Genomic DNA, 26,618 nt, shown 5'->3' with positions numbered 1-26,618 from the left:
TTTATCTGCAGTGGCCATCAGTGTTGAATCTAATCTGTACATAAAAAATCACTATATTAAAAGGTTGAACCTGTAATTACGACATATTTAAATTAGTAGGCATTGCTGCTTAAATTCTCTTGCTATTAGAATCACTAAGCAGCCACAGTGCTTTAAAAAAAATCAAATCATCATAGAAAGCCTGGATCCATGATCCAGATGTTATATATTTATTTGTATTTATTTTACACATTTTTATACCACCCTCCTAAGTGCTCAAGGTGGTCACATGGTTCCTTCCCTTCTAAATCCTTTTGTCCTTGAGGTAGGCGAGGCAGAGGGATAGTGACTGGCCTGAGATCACCCATGAATCTTCATGACTAAGCAGGGATTTGAACCTGGATCTTCTGGGTCTAAGGCCAGTTCCAGAATCATTGTACCATCCTGGCTCTCATGTTACACACCTTCAATTGTTAATCTACATAATTCTAAATCATTTTTTGTAGAATGCGTCCTTTCTAGGTCTTTATATATTATATTCATAGGAAGTTTCTCATTAATTCATATCAAAATGGCATGTGATTTGGTAAGGCCTGGGGCAAGATGTTTCCCCTTCAAGTAGAATTTTAAAAGATTTTTTTCCTCATGTCTACATTCAGGTCTACATTCTCCTGCACTGCTGCCCTCTTAAAGGGATTTTGTCCTGTGATGTTCAAAGATAAGAATTTCAGTTTGTAATTCTTGCTGTCCTTAAAATACAAAAGGAAATAAAAGGAAAACAAAAGTTGAGAGAAAATAAATTTCTAAACCTAGAGAAAGAAAAAGTCTAAAAATAATTTTATTCAGCAGAGCACTTTTAAATACCTTATAATTCCATATTAATTAATGTTCTTTTCCTATCTAACAGCCCAATCCTATGCATGTCTACTCAGAAGTAAGTCCCATTATAGTCAATGCGGCTTACTACCAGGTAAGGGTGGATAGGATTGCAGACAGAGTCCTTCAGCATCCAAGGCGACCATTTTCAACCAGTGTGCCGTGGAACACTGGTGTGCCGTGAATGGTCTGCAGGTGTGCTACAAGATTTGGGGGAGGGTCATTTATTAGTAGAGCCATGGGGGATGTGAGCCCCACACCAACAGCATGGCGTGCCTTGTCAATTGTCAAAAAACCGATGGTGTGCTTTGGCAACTTGCCAGTGTGCCACAAGACAAAAAAGATTGAAAATCACTGATCTAAGGAAATTGCATCTGTTACTAAAATGGCTTCCTTGTCCTGTAGAATTTGACACGATCAAAAAGTCTTAACAAGATGTATGTCCTAAATGAATTCTCTGATGTCTGATGAATGCCTTTTTCTGCAGGAAAGTTTTTCCGCACTCAGGGCATTCATAAGGCTTTTCCTCTGCATGGGTTCGCTGGTGTTTGATCAGCGTATCTCTCCGAGAGAAGTTTTTCCCACACTCAGGGCACTCATATGGTTTCTCCCCTGTGTGGATTTTCTGATGGTCAATCAACCTACACGGATGATTGAAACTTTTCCCACACTCGGGGCACTCATAAGGTTTCTCCCCTGTGTGAGTCCTTTGATGTTTAATCAAGGTGTCTCTCCGAGAAAAGTTTTTCCCACACTCGGGGCATTCGTGGGGCTTCTCTCCTGTATGGGTTTTTTGGTGTTCAATCAAGTTACAGGGATGATTGAAGTTCCTCCCACACTCGGGGCATTCATAAGGCTTCTCCCCCGTGTGAGTCCTCCGATGATTGATCAACGTATCTCTCCGAGAGAAACTTTTCCCGCACTCGGGGCACTTGTGCGGTTTCTCCCCTGTGTGGATTTTCTGGTGTCTTTTCAAATGTAATTGCCACCTGAAGCCCTTCCCACACTGGGAACACTGATATGGTCTCTCTCCTGTATGGATCCTCAAATGACTCACTAAGTTTGTTCTCTGACTGAAGCTTTTACCACAGTGAGAACATTTATGAGGTTTCTCTTCGGTATGGATTCTCCGGTGTCTCATTAATGTTGCTCTATAGCTGAATCTTTTTCCACACTCAGGGCATTCATATGGTTTCTCTTCCAGGGGGCTACGCTGATCACTAGCCCAAATTTCTCTCTGAGAGAAGGGTTTCTCACATGTAGACCATTCATATGTTTCTCCACCTGTGTGCGTCCTCCGATGTTCATCAAGGTAACACTCTTGCTGGAAGTTTTCCCCACACACAGAACATTCATAAAGATTCTCTTCTGCATCTATCTTAACAAGTCCCAATTTGTACTGGTCTTTTCTCCCGTCCTTGGAAGACAAGGGGTCTTCTGTCCCAGCATGTGCTGTACTTTCACTAACAGAAGATGCCAGAACTTCTGGAGGACTGTGGCATTTGTCCTCTCCCTGCCGCCTTTTGGACTCACACCTTTGCTCTGGAATTTCAGTCAACATGGAAACATGCCCTTGGGGAATTTGCAGTGACCCAGACCCAACTTGATGAGAATTCTCCATCTTGATTTCTGTTCTCAGACCTGCTGAGAGAGGAAACAACGTGATAGAAAATATTTCCAAGCCATAAACTGACAAGGAGTACAACTTTCCTTTTGCTGGTCTTCCAGTGATCCAGAAGTCTGCGAGACTTCTCTGCGAAATTTCTCTACATTTCCTAAATTGCCTTGGCTCCCTGCAGCTCCTCTCCATGTGGTGATGGCATCTGGCCTGGACGCCTTTAAAAGGGGATTGGACAAGTTTTTGGAGGAAAAATCTATTACAGGTTACAAGCCATGCTGTGTACATGCAACCTCCTGATTTTAGAAATGGGCTATGTCAGAATGCCAGATGCAAGGGAGGGCACCAGGATGAGGTCTCTTGTTATCTGGTGTGCTCCCTGGGGCATTTGGTGGGCCGCTGTGAGATACAGGAAGCTGGACTAGATGGGCCTATGGCCTGATCCAGTGGGGCTGTTCTTATGTTCTTATCAAGGGCCTGGTCCTGTGGCTTATAGCTGTCCATTTCCTCTGTGTATATCAAACTATGAATCTGTCATACACCAAATCAGATTGTGGATCCCACCTGACCAGTTTTTTCTACTCCAGATGGCAGGAGCTCTCCCAGTTCAGCTACCTCCAATCAGGACCAGCCCAAGACCTTCTGGTGCTTGAGGTCGTTTCCCAAATACTCTCTCCCTTTCTTTGGTGATATGCCAGGTTCTGCTCCTCCCTGAACTGGGAAAGGGATGGATCAGAAGAGAAAGTGTAGAGGTGACCCTCTTGCTATATCTTGATACTCTAGCCCACCACTTGCTCTCCTCCACACTTTCTCTTCCATCCCAGTCCCTTTTTCCTTTTGCAATCCAGAGAATGGAAGGAGGAGCAGCGAAGGTAAGTGAGCAGCCGGTGGTGCACATCCCCTGCCAGACTTCTACCTGAGGCAGACATCTCAGTGGGCCTCATGGATGAGCCAGCTCTGCTTGAGATCCCCAGGCTCAAACTTGGAACTATCTTCATGCAAGGCAGCTGCTGCCCTTCTGAGCCACTGCCCCTCCTCTTATGAAGCACCTTTACTACACCTTTAGTCAGAGCAGTCGTCCATAAAGTCGTATAATGTCTACAGATAAGCTTGAATTTTTCAGGAAGAAATCTTTGTGAACTCTCAGATCATGGGGTGTGCAGGGTTCTTCCCCCTGTCTTCTCCTCACAACTGCCCCATGAGGCAGGTTAGGCTGAGAGATAGTGACTCGCTACAGTGAATACCCTGTTCCCCTCCCCTATTTGTTTGTTTATTTATTGTCTATTTTTCCTTGATTTTAGACACCTCTAGCCCCTCAGAAGCTTCTAGGCAGGTCCAGCAGTCTAAAAGGCTGCCAGGGCATCCTTCTACAAGTGGTTTTTGTCTGTTGTCTGTTCAAAACACCATGAGTACCATGCAACCTCCTGATTTTAGAAATGGGCTATGTCAGAATGCCAGATGCAAGGGAGGGCACCAGGATGCAGGTCTCTTGTTGTCTTGTGTGCTCCCAGAGGCATCTGGTGGGCCACTGTGAGATACCGGAAGCTGGACTAGATGAGCCTTTGGCCTGATCCAGTGGGGCTCATCTTATGTTCTTATTATCTTAGCTGCTCCTTTATTCGTGTTGACTGTTGACTTTACGGCTCAAACAATCAAGCTCAAGACAACCCATGCAGGTGGTGGCTTCTACAGTTTCCTTTGGGGTACATTCAACTCCACTACTGAATTAGTAAAGAATGCATTTGGTTTGAGCAAGGGATTGAACACACAGGCTTTCTCCACTAGCCGTTGCTGTCCTCTACCTAAACAACCAAAATCAGCACATCTCAACAACACTGCTCCATCTTATTCAGCTAGATCTCATGAACAAAACAGTACGTCGTGCTATAGCAGCTGCCTGCACTAAGCAGGGGGTGGACTAGATGACCTCCTAGATGCCTTCCAACTCGTAATATTCTAGGATTCTATGACTATGAACAGCAAGAAAAAAAAAGACCACTCTACCTAAAATTACCAAAAGTCTGTATAAATGTCACAAGTACTAGGTCCATAGTCCACTGCACAAGTATTTTGGTGGAAAATATTATTGTTGCTTGATGAGATGGCGGGATCCCTATTGCCTCAGAGGAGCTCTGTTGATGAAACAGATTTAGAATTGACAATGAACCCTAGAGTGCGTACAATTGGGGGACACACACACATTGAGGTAGTTGCTGTTTCAGAAGGGATATAGTATATACAGAGTGACCCAAAAAAAAAAACAGAACCCATAAAAATTTTATTAAATCCTACAAAGGTCCAGTAAATTTCAAGAAACTTACTGGACTCAAACCAAGACATATTGGGGAAGATTATTGTTCCAATATTTCATGCACAAAGTCGACCTGTATACCCTGAAAGAAAAAAAGATGAAAAATTGTAATTGACAGTTTTATTCAAAGATTTGTGGGTTCTGTTTTTTTGGGGTCACCCTGTAGATAATAGCCAAAGTGTCAAAGCTAACTTCTTCAAGAAGCAACTGCACCCAGGAACAGCTGGAGAAATTTGTAGGAAAAAAGAAAGATGGTATTGGTGGTGCTTGGAAAAGGAGATCTGAGAACTGTCCATTCTGGTCAGTGTGTTCCGTGCTGCAATTGTCTGCTAGTGTCTTCATATATCTGTGTTGTGTAATTCTTTCTCGTAGTAAAAACCCCCAAACATCTGCTACCCCTTTATAATTTTAGCTCTCTGGGGCATTATCCTGACAAGCGCCACTTGCTTATAGCAAACAGACCTCAAGTCCCTTTACTCAGCCGTAAGCCACACATGACTCCCTTATCCTGCTCTTATTAAGTCTCCCCGGAACAGTCATTCTTCTAATTGCTCACCGATTATCATCCTCAAACTTTTTTTGCTCAGGAAATACTAATTACAAAATCCACCTGCAGCTGAACACTCTTCTTAGCCCAAGGACTCCAATTAACCTCACCGCTAATAACAACCTGATGACACACTGCTAATCTAACAAACATTGTGTTTCCTCGTACAATTAATTTCATGTGTGAATCACTAATGATCACACCTCCGTTGAACTGATCCACACTAACTACCATTTTAACAGGCTTGGGGACTTTAATTCTTGCTGCTAGTCTCAATACATATTCCTGACATAACAAGATGTAATGTTAAAAATCAGTAATGTGTTTCATAAAAATGTGTTTCATAATGTGTTTCATAAAAATCAGTAATGTGTTTCATCTCAACTTCCACCAGCAGCCATGTGAACACCTCTTAATACACCCTCCACTTAAGTTCTTTATTTCTAAAACAGAATTTGAGGCTTTGAAGAAAAAAAAAAAACCTAAAGTCTAGTTTAACCAAACCATTAACATCTGATCTGAAAACAGAAGTTTAAACCTCAGTTTTTGAAAGAAGTGTGGGGGTTCAAGACACTGTTAATTCCAAACTGTAGGAGTTAACTCTCCAAGGGCACAAGCCTAACCAGGTCTACTCAGAAGTAAGTCCTATTTTGTTCAATGGGGCTTACTCTCAGGAACGTGTGGTTAGGATTGCAGCCCAAACCACTCAACTTTCAAAGGACAAGAACGCTAAACCATTGGCTTTTGGAGTCAAAAAATTCTCTGCTAGTCCAAATTTACTGCATGCTGGTCAATTGGCCACTGAAATTTTGTCAAGTGACTGGCCACCTTTGATTAGAATCTACAGTAGATCCAGCAAATATTCCATGGAGTTAGGACAATGGTTCCCAAACTGTGAACTGTGGCTCCCCGGGGTGCCACGGAAACCTGCCAGGAGAGCCACAGAACCCCCATAAAAAACCCACTGCCCTATACAATGTGTAGGATTGTAGCCCTAATGGGGAGCCATGGCCAATGGCCCAGTAGGTCAAGTGAGCCACGAGTTGAAAAAGGTTGGAAACCACTGTGTTAGGATGTTGAAGTTGCTTGACAAACTGGCCTGCTGGTGACCTACACAGCATAACTACTTTTTGCTTTTCTAAACACTGCTTTGTTTCAGACTTCAGTTCTACTTCACTTAAAAAAAAATAAACAAAAAAACAAAACTGAAGACTGACCTTGATGTTTCAGAAGAAAAAGAACTATCCAGGGGATCATTTATATGGATCTGACCTAACATTGCTTAAAGCAGGGGTGCCCAAACCCCGGCCCTGGGGCCACTTGCGGCTTTCGAGGACTCCCAATCTGGCCCGCGGGGAGCCCCTAGTCTCCAATGAGCCTCTGGCCCTCCGGAGACTTGCTGGAGCCCGCGCTGGTCTGACGCAACTGCTCTTAGCGTGGCAGCCAACTGTTCAATCTCTTGTGTGAGCTGTGGGACGAGGGCTCCCTCCCTCCTCTGCTTGCTGTTTCATTTCTGTGATGCTGCAGGAGGAACAAAGGAAAGGCTGGCCTTGCTTTGTGCAAGGTCTTTTATAGGCCTTGAGCTATTGCAAGACCTTCATTCATTCATATAAGTTCCATCTCTAATATATTCATTTATGTAAATTTATTCAAATTTGAAATGTAAATTAGTCCTTTTCTTTCCTCCTCCTCCCCCCCCCCCGGACACAGTGTCAGAGAGATGATGTGGTCCCTCCTGTCAAAAGTTTGGACACCCCTGGTTTAAAGCCATGATGTCAATACATTTTTGACAACAAAGTCACTGTTTCACAGTTAATTTGTGTTTGTGATTAGCATCAAACCTGAGGATAACTAAAGTACCCTTCTGTACTTTAAAAATGACTGTTATTTAGCAATATTTGTCCAATATTGGAATGGTCAACTGAGCAGAACTTTTTTGTCCAGTCAAATGTTCAACTCTAAGCTCAAACTTTTAACACACACGACAACCGTAATAAAGTTCCTAGCTCTACCCGTATCTGAACCCATCAGTCCAAAAACAGCCTGCTTGATCAGCCTCACCCCTGGAGCATGGATGAAATTATGGTACAGAAATCAGTATTATAAACCTCCATTCCAGATACGCTGACATTCATATCAACAGTAACTCGACATTTTTCACAATAGCTCTGTTTGTTATCAGGTCTGTTACCAAATTCACAACCCGATATGTAGCCTTGGCCCACAACATCAGCTGATTTGTCACAGCTCTTACTCTTCCTCATTGCTAATGCTTGTAACATGTTTCGGTTTTCTTAAAATGATTCAAATCAGGTCCTTTCTCTTAAGTAACTTAGGATCCACCTGTGCAGATCTCGAATAGTCATCAAGGGGTGGGAGCACAGCAAAAGTGTTACTCTCTTTCCCACATACTTATTTTCTAGAGACCCTCCATATCTCTGGTACCAATTTCAACCCTATTCTTGCCTTTTGGGAACACGAGTTGCTTTTCTTGTATTATTTTTCTATTCCATTATTCCATCCTTTGCATACTTTTATTCTGCTTCTCTGAGTTACAGAAGAAGCTGAAAGTCCCCTGGGACAGGACATACAGAGGTGGGGACGTTCTCTGACTGTGAAAGGGAATCCCAGAGTTCCCCTAAGCAGGCATCACCAGGTAGATTTCTCCAATCCCTTACCTGAATCTTGGTCCTGGAAGAACATCTCCTCTTTTTCTGGATGGAAGTTAAGGTGAAGTTTAGGAATCAAAAGTCCCTCTAAGGAGAAAGAGAAACAGAAAAATAATAAGAAATACCAGGAGTACATAAGAATTAGCTCCAAAGAATATGCAGAGAGGTGAGTCTTTTCCAGAAGAGTTGTCACGCTTGTTTTTTGTGGGTAGCCTCCAGACTACCATTGGGAACTCTCTCCATGTACGGAAGCTCCCTCTGTAAATGGAAGGGGCTTTTACTCACACAAGGGATCCCTGAGCACCTTCCATTCACTGCGGAAACTTCCTTTCTCAGAGGGAGCTTCCAAGTGGAGGAGGAGTTCCTGAAGGTGGAAATGCTGGTGGGGATGCTTTGCTGTTGCAGACTAAGGTCCCAATCCAATCTAACTTTCCTGAACCGATGCAGCTGTGCCAATGGGCATGGGTTGCATCCTCCGGTGGGGGGCAATCACGGAGGTCTCCTCAAGGTATGGGAACATTTGTTTTCTTACCTCGGGGCTGCATCGGCACTGCAAAGTTGGATAGGATTCAACTTGTGGTACTTTGAAGACCATCGCATCAGATGCATGAAGGGTAATCTACAGTAGGCAGTAACACACACACACACACCCTGTCCACTGAGGATTATACTTCATGCATATCAAAAAGTAGGCTCTAGTCCACAAAACCTTACTCTGCAATAAAATGTTTAGCCTTGTAGGTGCCACAAGGCATTCTGTAGCCAGTGGTGTAGCTAGAGGGGGTGCAAAGCACTGGGTTTTGCAGAGAGCTTCACCGTGGCATGGAAGTCCCCTCTCCCCTTCAGAGGAGGCATCCGCCTCTTCTCTGGGTCTTCTCTGGCATTTGCCTCCATTTTGCTCCTGCCGCCTGGAATGGATCCGAAAGGGAAGTGGAGGGGCTGCTCGCAAACAAGTGTTCCTTTCACCTGGAGGAGAGCTCCAGGACTGCCTCCCCCCGCAGGGCACAGCGTGTGCTCAGTTGGCTGCAACAGCAGGGGGGAGTTTTGATAGGATTGGGCTGTAAGTCTCAGGGTGCAATCCTAACCAACTTTCCAGCACTGACATAGCTGTGCCAATGTGGCGTGCGCTGCATCCTGCAGTGGGGAAGCAAGGAGGCCTGTTCAAGAAAAGGGTATGCTTGTTACCTTACCTTGGGTCTTCACTGTGGTTAGGAAAGTTGGTTAGGATTGTGCCCTCATGGATTTAAATTGGAATGTTGAGCAGAATTAAATCCTTCCTACTAAAAAAAGTGGGGTTTAAAAGTGCCTGACTTAAACTGTATTGAGCCCATTGCCTGTGATGAATAAAAACATTATTTATTTATTTGGCACGTTCACACTGCATTCTCAGCATTCAAATAATGCTAAAACAGCACTGAGACGCCTGCATTGCCTGCCCACACAGGCTAGAGCGATCCTTACCCAAGGAGCCCACATTCCCACAACTCTCCTCTTTGACTTGCCAGAACATGGTTCTTTGGCCTGAGTGCATCGCAGTCCGATCATCCTTGCTGAAAGAGGCTTCCTGCTCCTTGGAGCTCACAGGTTCCTGAAATAAGCAAAATCCCTGGATCAGACTCTGCTGCCCAAGAAATCTCTTAAGAGGCAGACACAAAATCGCTCAGTTACAATGCTCAGTCCCATCCACAAGCTGATACTGAACATGAGGGGTGGCTGGGAGGGTTTCTGCACTTGCTCAGTGGGGTGGTAAAAGCACTCTGCATGCACTCAGACACTCTCTGATCCTGACTCTGCTGTTTTAGTTACCCTGCTTGTAGCGAGCCAACCTTCCACATACCTCAGTCTGCCCAACTGCAGCCATTTCTTGCCCCTCAGAAGTCATCAGTGAACTGGACTGAGCTGGGAATGGTTTTGTTCTGTTGACTGTGAGGGAGAGAAGGGAGGACTTCAGAGAAAGAAAGAAAGAAAGAAAGAAAGAAAGAAAGAAAGAAAGAAAGAAATGGCTCAGACAGTATCTGTGACACAAATGGAGAGTGCTCATTTGTCCAGAGACCATCCATATGCCAAGATGACATCACAAATCACAGCCTGCCCATAAAAGAGCAGGGTTAGGGGGCTGCCCCGGGTAGCAGAGTGGCAGGAGGAGAAACTGCTTGCCTCAGCCTGTCTCCGGCCATCCCCCTGCTACCCACCCTTACTTGGCCTGGTTCTAGATATCAGGAGCCAGAATGGTGCCGTTTGGCTTAGACCTGCAAGAGCCAGCTTCAAATCCCCACTAAGCCATGAAAGCTTCCTGGGCGATCTTGGGCCAGTCACTCACTCTCTCAGCCTCAACTACCTCACAGGGTTGTCGTGAGGACAGAAGGAGGGAAGGAACCATGTACACCACCCTGAGCTACTTGGAGGAAGGGCTGTATCAAAATGTCATCCCTCCCCCTTCCTGCGGCTTTAAGAAGGCAGAGGGGAGAGGTGAAATGACCAGAGGAGACTAGGAGCTGCTACTCTCTCCTCCTCCAGGCACTTCTTTTTCTGCCTCTTTAAGAGCAGGAAAATGAGGAGGAAGGCAGGGGGAGCCAGAAACTGCATGACACTGCCTGCTGAAGACAGCAAGGTGCTGTTATGCTCCTACAACACATACACAGCACAGGGTCATCCAACCCAACCAGAGCTCAGCGAGGGAGGTAAAGTCTCCCACCCAGTTTGCCATGCACCAGCCAGGGAATGGCAGAGATATCCCCCCCCCCAGGCTCACCAAGTGCAGCACAGCCTGGGCAGGCACCGTGGCAGACCTCCCCAGCCTCACACCCTGGGGCAACGGTCCTGGGGCAAAGCTTCCCCAACGCTATAAACTATACTTCCGAGAAACTGGAAGCCTCCCGCCCAGAGGGGTCCTAGAGGCTCGCGCCTGGGGCATTTGCCCCATCAAACATAATGGGAGGTCCTCCACTGGGCAGGCGGGTCTGCCGTTCCCTGGCTGGTGCACCGCAAATTGGGCAGGAGGAATCACCTCCCAAGCCGAGCTCTGCATAGCCACTTCTGGGAGTTCAGCAACCTGGATATTTGGTGCTGATGTGATGACATCATCACCAACGCCCTGCCCCTTTGCTGAAAAGGTTGCCGACCCCTGCAGTAGACGTTAAATGGCCAATCTTTACCCAGCAAGGCAGCGTCCTCTTCGCCATTCTGCTTCACCTCCATGTAGACTTGCCTCTGAGAGGAGTCTGATGGGACCCCTTCTGCTTCCAGAGAACTCCTGGCCAACTCCTGCATGGGCACCTGTAATAAACAAAGTAGTGCCAATCAAGGGAGAAGGGCAGGGCTGAAAAGTCAGTGGACAGATCGTGGAATGCATCAGGGCAACCAAAGAACACAAGAATTAAGAAGAGCAGGCCTTTTGTTCCTGTTCATGGCCTTCCCAGTAGTGTGCCAAACAGGATGCTGGGCCAGGTGAACCCCTTTTGGCCTGACCTGCCAGGGCTCTTCCTTTGCCCTCACACAGAAACTGCCAAGGTCTCTCTGGTCCAGCATTCTGTCTCCGGCTGCAGCCAGCCAGTTGCTTCTAGGCCCTCAAAGACGCAGATAAAGACACAGATCCTGCTGGATCATGTCAAGGGCTCATCCAGTCTGGCTTCCTGTACCTCACAGTGGCCCACCAGATGCCCCAGGGTGCACACAAGACAACAAGATACCTTGTTGTGGCAAGGAGTTCCAAAAATTAATTACACACTGGGTAAAAAATATTTCCTTGATGAACCTGAAATTTCCCCCAAATTAAAAAAGGTCTCTACTTTTGAAAAAGGACTTTTTATAAGACAACCATAGTTCATGTGTCTCAAAATCTCTGTTTAAATCTTAAAATCCCTATTCAAACTTCAAAGTACCAGCAGCTCCCATTTAAAAATAATCACAGTGCACAGGCCTGGCATGAGGTGAAAATACCATCATCATCAAGCACCAAGATCAAGATGCTTCCTACTCTACAATACCTACATGCCATAAATTGGGTCCCCGACCACCTCCTTCTTGGTATTTAACCAGACGTGAATCGGTAGGGAGACCCAGTTCATAGTTTGAAGGACACAGGTGTCACAAGTGCTCAAACTCTGTAGTGTACATGCTTAAATAATCTAGGACAGGGGTGACAAACGCATTTCATACAGTGAGCCAAACAGCCAACATCATTCATGATGCCTGCTCAAGGCCAGAAGTGATATCATTAAGCAGGAAATGACATTATTAAGCAGGTGATGACCAGAAATCACCTTTTTTCTCATGAACTTATTAGGAGCAAATGAAAGAAAATTGTATTGGCAACCTTCAGTCTCGAAAGACTATGGTATCGCGCTCTGAAAGGTGGTTCTGGAACAGCGTCTAGTGTGGCTGAAAAGGCCGATTCGGGAGTGACAATCCCTTCCACACTGGGAGCAAGTGCAGTCTGTCCCTGGTCTGTCTCCCTGGCTATGGGCCTTCCTTCTTTGCCTCTTAGCCTCAGACTGTTGTCCAAGTGTCTCTTCAAACTGGGAAAGGCCATGCTGCACAGCCTGCATCCAAGCGGGCCGCTCAGAGGTCAGGGTTTCCCACTTGTTGAGGTCCACTCCTAAGGCCTTCAGATCCCTCTTGCAGATGTCCTTGTATCGCAGCTATGGTCTACCTGTAGGGCGCTTTCCTTGCACGAGTTCTCCATAGAGGAGATCCTTTGGGATCCGGCCATCATCCATTCTCACGACATGACCGAGCCAACACAGGTGTCTCTGTTTCAGCAGTGCATACATGCTAGGGATTCCAGCACGTTCTAGGACTGTGTTGTTAGGAACTTTGTCCTGCCAGGTGATGCCGAGAATGTGTCAGAGGCAGCGCATGTGGAAAGCGTTCAGTTTCCTCTCCTGTTGTGAGAGGAGAGTCCATGACTCGCTGCAGCTCTGTAGACCTGCATCTTGGTATGTTCTGTCAGCTTCTTTTTGGACCAGACTCTCTTTGTGAGTCTGGAAAACGTGGTAGCTGCTTTACCGATGCGTTTGTTTAGCTCAGTATCGAGAGAAAGAGTGTCGGAAAGAGTGAAAGAAAATATGCAAACCTTAATCATATTTTCAAGATGTTGGAGACCTCAACTATCATGTGTGCAGGAATAAGAGCTTCTGTGAGCTGCATCTAGCTTGCAGGCCTTATGAGTGACACCCCTGATCTAGGACATCATGCAACATCTAGTTTCTAAGCCAGTGGCTCTCAAACATTTTAGCTTCGGGACCCACCTAAAAAGAAAAGTTCGTTTACCCAGCCACTCAAGCCTCTGTGGCTGGGATGGGGATTGGACAGCAGTGCTCCCCCCCCGCCCCCGCCCCCAGTAGCAGCTTGTTTGGCCCCTGATGCACATCATCAAGCACCCTGTCAGTGCATCATCTGCCCTGTCAGTTTTGCAAACCACCCAAAAAATGGGTCGTGACCTGCTGGTGGGCCCCAGACTCACAGTTTGAGAACCACTGTTCTAAGCTGTAACCATGTCTCCCTCCAAAAAAGATGTTGCATTAAAGAATCAAAACAAACCAGCAAGTGGAACACAAATGGAGACAATTGCAACCTGGTTCAGGTCCTCTCTTCACTCAGATATAAGAAAGGAGATCACAAGCCAACATTTCTGGTCTTGTTGCATCCTTACAAAGAAAGGGGCAGAAGGTTCAGCCTGACCTGCCATTTCCACGTCTCGGCTTTGTGATGACGCATCAGGAAATTTTCTACCAGTGTCACTGCTTGGGCACAACTGTCCGGTCCGCCTTCCCTGACCCAAGTCTGCAGGTCATGAGGCAGGATGGAGAGGAACTGCTCCAGGACCAGCAGCTCCAAGATCTGCTCCTTCGTGTGTCTCTCTGGCCTCAGCCATCGATGGCAGAGTTCCCGAAGTTGGCTGCAAACCCTTTGTGGGTGTTCAACCTCCTGATAGCGGAACTGCCGGAAGTGCTGGCGCTGAGCCTCCATTCTCATGGCATCCTCTCGCAAGATGGCAGCCTTCACCTTCCCATAATCCTCCCTGTCTTTGGCTTCCAGCCTGTTCAAGGCCTGCTTAACGTCGCTGCTAAGAGCTGGCAGGAGCCGGCCCACCCACGCTTCCTGAGGCCACAGGCAGGCATCGGCAATTTGCTCAAAAGAGGACAGAAATGTCTTGATATTGACCCAAGGTGTGACTTCCACCAGAGGTGGGTTCCCCCACATCCTCCGAGGGGAATCCAGCACCCTTGGAAATTCCAGACACTGGGCTTCCCTGGGATGTCGCACCCCCTTGCATGGTTCCTGGCACGCCACCTGCCACTCAGGTGGATCCATCCTGCATTCTAGTAGACCTGCAAAAGGAGCTTTTCCTGCTTCACTGGATCTTACTTCTGCTTCAAAACCTGCAGGAGTTTGCTCCTCCATTTTTACCCTTGGCTAATCTCAAGCTTGGAAGAAAGGCAGATCCTTGACCGCAAGGAGCTTCCAGTGTAAATCTCAGTAGGGGTGGAAGAGCCAGCTGAGGGAGAAAAGAAAGAAGTAAAGGATCACAAGGTGCAGATGGGACTGCTTTTGCTCAGGTGTATCTAAAAAATGGTTGGCAACCTTCAGTCTCAAAAGACTATGGTATAAGCCTACAGCACCCGGTATTCCCACGCAGTCTCCCATCCAAGTACTAACCAGGCCTGACCCTGCTTGGCTTCCAAGATCAGACGAGATCAGGAATGTGCAGGGTGTATCTAGCAGGGCTTCCAAATGGCAGGGGAAAAATCTAGCCTGCTCCTATGCCTTTTCAGAAATCAGAAGGTGAAGCTTTTCATACCAGGGCATTGAACAGTGATGTCCTCTGCAGGTTGAACTGTTGTCAAAGGACCAGCAACAGGTCCAAAATGTGGCAATGTTACCCCTCCCCCCACCCCACAAAACCTTTTAGGTACTTCATAATCCCAAGTAACATTACTCTCAGACTTCAATGCTATGCCATTGTTTCTCAAACTGTGGATCGGGACCCACTAAGTGGGCAGCGAACCAATTTCAGATGGGTCCCTATTCATTGCAGTGTCTATTTTTAATATACAGTTTTAGACTTGACACTACCATGGTATGTGACTGTATTTGGGGAAATGTTACAGAAGTATCTTTAACAGGCTACTATGTATAGGCTTTTAACAATGATAGTCAATGGGGCTTACTCCCAGGTAAGTGTGGATAAGATTGCAGCCTTTGGGATGCTTGAGGAATTTTTTAAAACAGATCATTAACTGCTTGGGAGGATTAGGACTGTTCTTTATTTTAAATAAATTGTTAAACTTATTGTAAACTTTTAATTTGCTTACTTAATGATTTGATTGTGTCATATGGGGGTAATAAAGATTTTCCTACTTGTTGCGCTCTTTGCCCTCCCATATAACACCAGAACCAGGGGAACATCCACTAAAAATGAGTGTTGGAACAGAGAAATGAAAATATTTCTTTACCCAGAGTGTAATTAGTCTGTGGAACTCCTTGCCACAGGAAGTAGTGATGGCATCTGGCCTAGATGCCTTTCAGAGGGGACTGGACAAATTTCTGGAAGAGAAGTTCATCATAGGTTACAAGTCATGGTAGGTATGTGCAAGCTCCTGGTTTTAGAGGTAGGCTACCTCAGATTGCCAGATGCAGGGGAGGGCACAAGGACACAGGTTGTGACTGTTGTCTTGTGTGCTCCCTGAAGCATTTGGTGGGCCACTGTGAGATACAGGAAGCTGGACTAGATGGGCCTTTGGCCTGATCCAGCAGGGCTCTTCTTAAGTTCTGGCCATGACATCACTTCCAGGTTAATGACATCACTGCTGGTGGGTTCCAACAGATTTCTAAGAAGTGGGTCCCCAGACTAGAGTAGTCTACTGAGTAGACTAGTAGACTGAGTGACTAGGCTTGGGCTGTAAGTCTCTAATGCAAATTGAAATCTGAACTGTCAGCCATCAGTTGGGAATAGAAAACAGTGATTAGTCATCTCTGTGATGACATCTTTGGTTGGCAACCTCCAGTCTCGAAAGACTCTGGTATAAGCCTACAGCACCTGATATTCCCAGGCAGTCTCCCATCCAAGTACTAACCAGGCCTGACCCTGCTTAGCTTCCAAGATCAGACGAGAAAACATCAAAAGCTCCTTATGGCATTTATTGCCACAGCAAACCCTTTTGTGGACTCTACAGCCCCTAAAGGCTCCTGCCATGCTCAGTGTGGCTTTTCAGCTCCTTTGTGGCTTCTCCTGACAGCTAAAAGCGAGGTAAGACTTCTGCAGTCCCGATCCTGAAGATGCATTCCCCCTTTGTGGGCCAACAGCTCAGTGGCGTAGCTAGAGGGGGTGCAAAGCACTAAGTTTTACAGGGAGCCTCACTGTGGCATGCAAGCAGCCCGTCTCCTTTGGAGCCATTCCAGGCAGTGGGTGCAAACAGAGGTGCAGTTTTTTGCGGCCCCTCTAGCTATGCCACTGCTCAGCCCAACCCTATGCATGTCTACTTAGAAGTAAGTCCCATTGTGTTCAGTTGGGCTTCCTCCCAGGAAAGTGTATATAGGATTGCAGCCCAAGGGCCCTTGGGACTGAGTGGCAGGGAAGGGAGTGGGGTGAATCTTCAGATACACTGCCCGTGATTGCCTTTGGTGTTGGATGAAGGCAACCCTCTGCCCTCTTCCAGGGCAAGGGGATCTGCGGACCCACTTCCCGGATCCACCCCCCAAGGCACCCTGCTTTGCCACCCACACTCCCTCCCTCTCTCTCCATTGCCTGGATTTCCATTCCATCTTGATTTGTGCAGAAAGGCCCCCTGGCTCACTCACCTCTCCAGCAGGCAGCCATTCAAAAGCAAAAGTCCCTCCAAGGGGGGGGGGTTGGGCATTCCCCACCCCCTTCTCCAATTGCTCAAGCTGAAGGTTAACCCTTTGACGTGCTTCAGAGAAACAGCCCCTGAGAAACCCTGATCAGCTGCAGGGCTGCAGGCAGACCAAGATTCCCAGGACCCCCCAGGCACCCCCACCCCGTATATTATTTTTTGGCCTTTCTTGGCATAAAGATGACGTGGTGGGAAAACGCTTCCCCTGCCCGCTTCATGTCACTGAACTATGGATCAGTGCTCTTCAACCTTCAAAAATAAAAAATGTATTTGTTTTTTCAACTACTGATCCATACCTGATAATACACAAATTGATAACCAGAAACTAGCAGTTGTTGGGGCTTTCACAGCTTGCTAGCTGCCTTCCTTCCTGTCTTGTCTTGTCCCACAAGTCATTCTCATACAGACCTGCCTTTTCCCACCATTGGTGGTTGGCAACCTTCAGTCTCGAAAGACTATGGTATAAGCCTACAGCACCCGGTATTCCCAGGCGGTCTCCCATCCAAGTACTAACCAGGCTTGACCCTGCTTAGCTTCCAAGATCAGACAAGATTGGGCATGTGCAGGATAACAGTTGCTACCTTCCCACCATTATTCAGTTCTATTTTAAGTATCCCTAAAGTTCCTGGCAAGTACACCTGGGGGTACAAGTCCCCCAGGTTGGGAACCACTGCCCTAGAGCAGCATTCTTCAACCTTGGGGTCAGAACCCCAATAGGGTCACAAAGCCTCTGTTGTGGAGTCACGGCAACTTACAGGAATGGAAAAGGTTGAAGACCACTGGCCTAAAGCACCACCAGGTAAAGGGGGAGGCATCTAGTGTAACCCTTCAGGTGCCAGGAGATGGTCCCAGTCCTGCTTAGGTTCTTAGAGCTTTCACAGGTGCAAGGCTTCATGTGAACTTTTTCTGTTCTCTCTAAAAAGTATATTTAGTTACAGTGAACAGTGCTGGGAGGGCGTAATGGAGCCGGGAGAGGGTGGCAACAAGGGCAGAGAGTGGACTGATAGGGCCCTGGGAGGGAGTGTGGGGTTCCCAGTCATTGATTGATTGATTGATTGATTGATTGGGGTCAGAGCATGAAAAAGGTTGAAGATCACTGCCATAGAGTTTAGCAACCTGTCTTGTAATGGGTCAGGTCCTTGGCCCACCATCTCGCTGGCTGGCAACAACTCTCCAGGATCTCAGGCAGGAAGTTTTCTCTGCATTACCTAGACATGCCAAGGGCGAAACCTTCCTCTGCAATGAAGAAGACATGCATGCCAATAAAGAGTAAGCAGAACAAGTTAATATGAGCTTTCCATGTTACATTTCTAGCCCACCTGCCCTTGTAGGAGCTGAGAGTGGCAATCATGGTTCTTCTCCCTCCATTCACTGACCCTTCGAGATAGGTTGACAGCTAGTGCTGGCCCAAGATCCTTCAATGAGCTTCATGGTGGAACCCAACACTTGAACCTGTGTCCTTCGCCCGACCCTGTCATACTAGCTACTAGGGGAGGGGCCACTGCTTGGTGGTAATTACCTGCTTTTTGCATGCAGAAGCTCCCCAGTTTGATCTCTTGGGGGGGGGGGGCCTGGAAAAGACCCCTCTCTGAAACTGCTGCCAGCCACTGTAGATACATATCAGGGGTATCAAATATAAGGTCCATGGGCTGTATTGGGCCCCCCAGCCCCTGTTACACTTGTGCTCTCTCATATCTTGAAATTATGAACAAGATTTATTATGCTGACATCCCATTCTTCTTTCTATGGAGTCAGCTGTAAATGGATGAAGCAATGCTGCTTGGAGCCATGATGGAGCAAGGCTCACCTGCTGGAGAGACTCTAGGGCAGGGGTGGCCAACTTTTCAGCTTTAGAGCTCCTTTTTTTGTATTGTATTGGCAACCTTCAGTCTTGAAAGACTATGGTATCTCGCCCCTGAACTATAGAGCTCCTGGACCTTTAATAATTGTGTAGAAGAGGAAGTTCAGGAGGTGCAGCTTCTCCTCTGTGAGATGAGAAGATACACCTGCCGAAACTCCCTCCCCTACACAATTGTTAAAGATCCAGGAGCACTAGAGTTGAAAGGCCGGCCACTCTTGATCTAGGAGGATTTCCTGCTACTACAAGCAGGGGGTTGGACTAGATGACCTTGTGGATCTCTTCCAACCCCATGGTTCCATGAAGATTTTTTTTTAACGTGATCTAACAAGACTAAGTTTACCAGCTAAAATGTTGCATGTCAGAGACACAAGAGCAGAGCCAATATGGTTATTTAAGCCAAGACGTCCATTCAAAACCAACTGCAGCCTTTTTCCACTGCCAAGCTCCCCAAGAGTTAATGCAACAAAGTGCTGTTTCCTAGAAGTGCTGGTAGCCAGCGCAGCCAGTGCTTGTTTCCTGCCCCTCCTGTGCTTTCTCTCTGCTTAGGGTAGGAGCAGTGGTGGAATCCTGGTGAGTTGAAGGGACTGTTCTTTGCAGATCAGTGCTGGAGAGGGTGGGAAGGAGGGAGGCTGACAGATCTGGACAGAAAAAAGCAGCTTTCTCCAAAGTCTATCCAAGAGGAAGAAATGGCCTGGCTGGTTCATATCATGACCAATGTGTCTCTAGCATAGTGGCTGCAAGACTGAGCTTTCTCAGATCAAAGCCATGAGTGCCCTAAGTGGTCATTGGCAAGCCATTGTGTCTTGGCCTCAACCTTCCCATCTGCAATCTGGGGGTAATAAAGTTTGCTTATAGGATGGCTGTAAAGGCTGCAAGCTCTGAAAGTGCTGAGCAAAGACCAATTGTGCGATTCTGTGCCGGTCTAGTCTGAAGTCCTCTTGTGTTCAATAGGGCTAACTTCCAGGAAAGTGTGTAAAGCCTGCAGCCCTAATATTGTTGGTATCTGGTGACCTTGATGTCTGTTAGGAGGTAAACCCTACTGAGCTATGATGAGTTTCCAACAAATTCCTAGCATGCATGCTGATAACTTACTCCTTCAAGAAGAGGATTGGCTTTCTTCTGCTTGATCTGAGAGGGGACAATTGGCTAACTGGGTTAAAAAGTCTACTGGGAATTCTTGACCTGATAGAAAGATGACCATAGTCAAACATATACATTGGATCAGTGATTTTCAATCTTTTTCATCTCAAGGCACACTGACAAGACATAAAATGGTCAAGGTACACCACCTGGTGTTTTTTTTTCTTTTTTACAATTGACAAGGCACACTCTGCTGCCTGAAAGGGGCTTGCATCCCCCCCCCAATGGCCCTACTAATACATGATCTTCCCCCAGTGTAAGTATTCAAATTTATTTGGAGGCAGGGGATTAAGGGCCAAATCCTAGGCTTCCTATGTGCTCAATAGTGGGCACAGATCCAAGGAGGCCCATTGGGGGCCCCCGCTGTTGCTTGACACAGGATAAGAGTACATTTGTTCCTTTAACCCAAGGAGGCCACCAGCCACTACCCTGGCCCCCTAGGGTACAGCGGTAGCCATTTCAGCACCACTGTAGTTCTGGCACTGCCGAAGCAAAGGATTTGGCCCTTAATCCCCTGAGAGAAGTTCTGTTCCCACTTTTGCAATCCTAGGACCTGGGGTCCTCCAATGAAAGGAACTGGTAGGCACAATCCTAACCAATTTTACAGCGCTGACATCAGGGCAATGCAACTCTGAGGTCAGGGAACAAACATTGCCGTACCTTGAGCAGGCCTCTGTTACTGACCCCCAACTGCAGGATAAGAACATAAGAACAGTCCCACTGGATCAGGCCATAGGCCCATCTAGTCCAGCTTCCTGTATCTCACTGCGGCCCACAAAATGCCCCAGGGAGCACACCAGATGACCTCATCCTGGTGCCCTCCCTTGCGTCTGGCATTCTGACATAACCCATTTCTAAAATCAGGAGGTTGCACATACACATCATGGCTTGTACCCTGTAATGGATTTTTCCTCCAGAAACTTGTCCAATCGTCTAGGGTAGATGCCAGCACCACATCCTGTGGCAAGGAGTTCCACAGACCGACCACACGCTGAGTAAAGAAATACTTTCTTTTGTCTGTCCTAACCCGCCCAACACTCAATTTTAGTGGATGTCCCCTGGTTCTGGTATTATGTGAGAGTGTAAAGAGCATCTCCCTATCCACTCTGTCCATCCCCTGCATAATTTTGTATGTCTCAATCATGTCCCCCCTCAGGCGTCTCTTTTCTAGGCTGAAGAGGCCCAAACGCTGTAGCCTTTCCTCATAAGGAAGGTGCCCCAGCCCCGTAATCATCTTAGTCGCTCTCTTTTGCACCTTTTCCATTTCCACTATGTCTTTTTTGAGATGCGGCGACCAGAACTGGACACAGTACTCCAGGTGTGGCCTTACCATAGATTTGTACAACGGCATTATAATACTAGCCATTTTGTTCTCAATACCCTTCCTAATGATCCCAAGCATAGAATTGGCCTTCTTCACTGCCGCCGCACATTGGGTCGACACTTTCATCGACCTGTCCACCACCACCCCAAGATCTCTCTCCTGATCTGTCACAGACAGCTCAGAACCCATCAGCCTATATCTAAAGTTTTGATTTTTTGCCCCAATGTGCATGACTTTATACTTACTGACATTGAAGCGCATCTGCCATTTTGTTGCCCATTCTGCCAGTCTGGAGAGATCCTTCTGGAGCTCCTCACAATCACTTCTGGTCTTCACCACTCGGAAGAGTTTGGTGTCATCTGCAAACTTAGCCACTTCACTGCTCAACCCTGTCTCCAGGATGCAGCACATGCCCCACTGGCACAGCTATGTCAGTACTGGAAAGTTGGTTAGGACTGCACTTACACGGCACATAACATATGGAACTCACTGCCACCAGATGCAGTGATAGCCACTAGCCTAGCCGGTTTTAAAAGCAGACTAGGCTATCAATGACTATTAGTCACAATTGCTCCATGCTGCCTCTGTATCCAGAGGATGTGCATCTCTGAATACTGGTTGCTGGAAATCCACATTGGGAGATGTCCCACTTCTGGGCTTCCCAGAGAACTGGCTGGCTACTGTGGGAGACAAGATGCTAGGCAAGAAGCATCCTGATCCAGCAGGGCTCTTATGTTTTTATTGCAGTGTCTCAACAGTACTTCCCTTTTGCTCATCAGGGAATTGTTTTGGATGGACCAGTGTGTTGAAGACCTTAGTAGCAGAAGAGGTGCCTTGGCAGTGATGGTGGAGGCCTTCCCTGCACACTGGATCAGCCAGTCATGTTGACAACATACAGGGCCTGGCTTCTCTCCTGGCCCCCCCTCCCCGAGTTTCCAGACAGCGACAGGATTTGAGTACGCTACCAAGATTGGACAAGGGACAGGTTCCCAACAGGGACTGTGTTAGAGTAGAGGGTGTAACAAAAAATGAAAATGGAGCTATGGAATCCATCCTCAGGCCTTGGGATAGGGAAGGTGCCAGGAGGGGCAGGAAGAATTCCCCACACCACTGAGCCCAGCTGCATCCAAGAGTTTCCAAGCTGCTTAGCATCAAAAAATGTTAAACAAGATCCTGATGGAGGTCAGCTCAAAGAATGGGAAGACCAGTGGCAAGAGTTCCTGAAGGCCCTGGGTTCCTCTCTTGCAGGATGGGGCAACTCTCAGCTGAGTGACTCTGGGCCATGGGATGATGCCAAGGCTTTTCTCACCTCCTTTGAGCAAGTGGCCAGAGCCTGTCGGTGGCCCATAGAACTGGGCTACGCCACTGCGCCCACTTTTAACAGAGAAGATTCTTAAGACTGCTAAAAAAATGACTCAGTGCAAAGCGATGTGTGTCCGCAGAGGGGTGAGACAAGGCTGAGCAAAGTTATATTGTGACTAGCTGGTTTGAAACCAAACTGGTACCTAAAACACACCATCAAAATTTACCCATTGTAAAAATGGATCAGTTCAGTTAAAAATTACCAATGGGGGGGAAGTTGCTATTTACGTACAACACTAAAAAGGCAGAGGATACACTGAGACATCTGGAAAAAATATGGCTGCTGTCTACTCATTAGTACTAATGGCTGCTGTGTACTAAAAATATGGCTGCTGTGTACTAATTTGTCCCCCACATTTTTATAGCATTTTTCTTTCTCCAAAGATGTTTTCTGAACATGGTTAAATAACCTGCCAATAGCATTTCTATTGGGGGGGGGGGAACTGATGTTGATGTTCTCCGTTTGGTTGACATGGAAAAATCAATAAACCAAGGAGGCAAACCTGCTTCAGTTGTAAAAGGACAAGATGAGACTCGATTCTTATTGTGATGTTTTGGAAGGCTCAGATTCCATCTGGCTCTTTCCTGGTCCCCAGAGTTCTTAACTTTTGTATTGCAGACCATTGTTCTGGTCTGCCTTCTGGCAAAGATTAACTTAGGGCCCAATCCTATCCAACTTTCCAGTGCCAGTGCTGCTGCAATGCAGCCCCGAGACGAGGGAACAAATGTCCCCTTACCTTGTGGAGGCCTCCAGAACTACCGTCCCACCACATGATGCAGCGCATACTCCATTGGCACGACTACAACAGGGTTGGAAAGTTGGATAGGATTTGGCCCTTAATGTCTTATATAAATTCCTTGAACTGCTGGAGAAGCTTTCAATTGCACTCACCTACACTCCTCCACAGGTGCAATCTAAGTGAAAGGATAAATGTACAGTAGGAAAGGAAAGGAGAAGCACTGCTAGATCACGTTATTGAGATCTTGCCAGGCATGATCTAATGAATTGGTTTATAAGGCAAACTGAACTCTGTTGCCAGGGCCATCCTGCCTACGCCACAACTCAAGAAGTCACTCTAGGCTCAGAGGGGCTGGCCCCTTTCCAGTGTTCTAAGACAGTGGTTTTCAATGTTTTTCTTCTCCACGCACACTGACCTCCATGGTCTTCTCTGTGATCTTTGCTTCCTTGTGATGTAACTTCTGGCAGACTATTCCGGGTTTTGTGGCTCTAGAGCAGTGGTTCAGTGGCCCACCAGTGAGTCCTGACCCATTTTTGGTGGGTCTCAAAACTGACAGTTAGACTAGATTATGACTAGACTAGGCAGATTAGACTATGGGCGCAATCCTAACCCTTTATGTCAGTGCTTTCCAACACTGGCATAAGGGCAATGTAGCTCTGAGATAAGGGAACAAACATTCCCTTACTTTGAGGAGGCTTCCGTGAGTGACACCCAACTGCAGGATGCAGCACATGTCCCATTGGCACCACTATGCCAGTGCTGGAAAGCACTGACATAAGGGGTTAGGCTTGCACCCTAAGTCCATCAAGGTTAAGCCATTTCTGCCCAACCCTGCATATACGTAACAGGGACCAAATGTGTACACCTGTGGGCTGGGCAAAAATGGGTTAAACAGCCTGCTTTGTGGCCAAATAACCTTTATAACCACTGCGACCTGAGTGGTTGGTAAAGCTTTTTTTTTTTTTTTTTAAAGGTGGGTCCCAATGCTAAAAAGTTTGGGAACCACTGGTCTATAGCAACAAATTGTCTGTCCCTCTTCTTCCGCCAGCAGAGAAAGAGGGACAGCAACTCCTTACTACAGACAGTTGCCCTAGAAACAGAGCTGCAGACCTTGGAAGAGTTTTTCAGTGATTTTTCAACCTCTGTGCTCTTCTGGTGCTGTAGGAGGAGATGGGTCCCTTCCTCCATCTCCTCGCCTGACGTCCTACCATTATACAATTCAGAGTGGTATGTGTGAGGTTCTGGGGTGATCACCCATCTGGGCACTGACCAGGCCCAAACCTGCAGATCCAGCAAGATTACTGCATCCTGGGGCTTAACAAGCCGTGATGGGCATGTGCCACCTCCTGATTTTAGAAGAACGCCAGATGCAAAGGATGGCACTGGGATGCAGGTCTCTTGTTGCCTTGTGTGCTCCCTGAGGCGTCTGGTGGGCCACTGAGATACAGGAAGCTGGACTAAAGGAGCCTTTGGTCTGATCCAGCGGGGCTCTTATGTTCTTATGACTTCAGATCATACACCTGGGAACAGGAAAACTCCGAACCCACCATTGTCCCTGTTTTCATCTGTGAAATGGGTATAATTGCAGTTGGCACAAGATCATCTATAATCATCATGGCTGACTGAGGACCCAATCCTATCCAATTTGCCAGTGCTGGTGCAGTTGTGCCAGTGCGGTATGCCCTGCATCTTGTGGTGGAGGGGCAGTCAATGGAGCCTTCTTAAGGTATGGAAACATTTGTTCCCTTACCACAGGCCTGCATTGTGGCTACACTAGAGCTGGAAACTTGGATAGGATTGGACCCTATGTTGTAGTTAATTTATTTTAAAATGGGTAAGCAACCTACGGCCCTCAGCTCAGATCCTGCCCACCACCCAAAATCATCTGGCCAGTAGTCCCAAAAAGATATATCCACCCAGCCCACGGTAGTCCTAAAAAAGAATTCAAGTTTGAAAGTCTATCTTCGTAAGGCTTACAGTGTAAGCAGACCAAGTGCAGGAGCTTCCTCTGAGCATCATTGTCCAGGCATTCCTCTTTCCAGGTCGTGCCCATCTCTTTTTTCTTTACTCTATTCTTGAGCATCATGTCAAGCTGCCATCTTCTTCTGGCACTGTACTTCTGCGCCTTGAAAACAGGAGCTGCTTGCCATGGAGAAACATCATAGGATCTGCCCAATGTGGTTGTGAGTGTACATGTCCATTACCTGGAAAATATTTCACCTGCTAGATTTCTGCCTGCCAGGCTGCTGCTAAAGGAAGCTTGGGATCATTAGAAAAGGTATTGAGAACAAAACGGGCTAATATTATAATGTCGTTGTAAAATATATGGCAAGGCCACACCTGGAGTCTTGTGTCCAGTTCTGGTCGCTGCATTTCAAAAGAGACATAGTGGAAATGGAAAAGGTGCAAAAGAGAGTGACTAAGATGATTACGGGGCTGGGGCACCTTCCTTATGAGGAAAGGCTATGGCGTTTGGGCCTCTTCAGCCTAGAAAAAAGGCGCCTGAGGGGGGACATGATTGAAACATACAAAATTATTCAGGGGATGGACAGAGTGGATAGAGAGATGCTCTTTACACTCTCACATTACACCAGAACCAGGGGACATCCACTCAAATTGAGTATTGGGAGGGTTAGAACAGACAAAAGAAAATATTTCTTTACTCAGCGTGTGGTCGGTCTATGGAACTCCTTGCCACAGGATGTGGTGATGGCGTCTGACCTGGACGCCTTTAAAAGGGGATTGGACAAGTTTCTGGAGGAAAAATCCATTACAGGTTACAAGCCATGATGTGTATGTGCAACCTCCTGATTTTAGAAATGGGCTATGTCAGAATGCCAGATGCAAGGGAGGGCACCAGAATGAGGTCTCTTGTTGTCTGGTGTGCTCCCTGGGGCATTTGGTGGGCCGCTGTGAGATACAGGAAGCTGGACTAGATGGGCCTATGGCCTGATCCAGTGGGGCTGTTCTTATGTTCTTATGAATGGCATCTCTTGAAATTAAAACACATTCACATCTCTAACTCCATAAGAGAAGGCAGCTTTCTATGTGTGCATCATAATGAAATTCCATTGGTTGATGCTTGAGATCTGCACCAGTTGAGCTTCTGCCTGTCTAGACCCTGAAAAAGGCACAAAAGGTGTTCATTCGCCTGGGTTGGCCGTTGATCCCTTGTCTGTGGCTGCCCAAGGGCTCTGGTCACATCCAGCAGTGCAAAGGAGAAGGTTGTGTTTTTCCAGGTGCTGCCCCAAACCACATCATCTCCTCCTCCTCCAAGCTCTGGAGCTGGGCAGTACAGATGCAATGGGCGAGTGCAACCTCCAGGGCTGCTCTCTG

The 26,618-nt window shown here is 47.0% G+C and overlaps 2 protein-coding genes, 1 long non-coding RNA gene and 1 pseudogene across 4 annotated transcripts; 1 reads left to right on the top strand and 3 right to left on the bottom strand.

Moving 5' to 3' along the window:
- LOC136640424 (zinc finger protein 436-like) lies at positions 1–11,273 on the bottom strand. Of its 2 annotated transcripts, none has more exons than XM_066615553.1 (5): positions 11,156–11,273; positions 9,838–9,923; positions 9,462–9,588; positions 8,010–8,087; positions 1–2,499 (listed from the first exon to the last, which is right to left on the bottom strand). In XM_066615553.1, the coding sequence occupies exons 1-5, from the start codon at positions 11,268–11,270 to the stop codon at positions 1,283–1,285; spliced, it is 1,623 nt and encodes a 540-aa protein (XP_066471650.1). In that variant the 5' UTR covers positions 11,271–11,273; the 3' UTR covers positions 1–1,282. The 2 variants fall into 2 exon arrangements, with proteins under 2 accessions (XP_066471650.1, XP_066471651.1); XM_066615554.1 differs by having other exon boundaries at positions 1–2,496.
- A 2,376-nt stretch (positions 11,274–13,649) lies between these two features.
- LOC136639147 (zinc finger protein 202-like) lies at positions 13,650–14,321 on the bottom strand. The gene has a single exon (XM_066613160.1). The coding sequence runs from the start codon at positions 14,313–14,315 to the stop codon at positions 13,650–13,652; it is 666 nt and encodes a 221-aa protein (XP_066469257.1). The 5' UTR covers positions 14,316–14,321.
- Positions 14,322–17,320: 2,999 nt separating this feature from the next.
- LOC136642695 (5S ribosomal RNA) lies at positions 17,321–17,437 on the bottom strand (annotated as a pseudogene).
- Positions 17,438–19,233: 1,796 nt separating this feature from the next.
- On the top strand, positions 19,234–23,068 carry LOC136640552 (uncharacterized). The gene is made up of 2 exons (XR_010793810.1): positions 19,234–19,286; positions 21,960–23,068. It is a non-coding gene; the product is annotated as an uncharacterized lncRNA (long non-coding RNA).
- The last annotated feature ends 3,550 nt before the right edge of the window (positions 23,069–26,618 follow it).

Source organism: Tiliqua scincoides, chromosome 2 (genome assembly GCF_035046505.1).
Source record: "Tiliqua scincoides isolate rTilSci1 chromosome 2, rTilSci1.hap2, whole genome shotgun sequence".
In the NCBI taxonomy this organism is placed as follows: domain Eukaryota; kingdom Metazoa; phylum Chordata; class Lepidosauria; order Squamata; family Scincidae; genus Tiliqua; species Tiliqua scincoides.
Note: the sequence above shows the minus strand (reverse complement) of the source record. Positions and strands in the feature narration are given on the sequence as shown.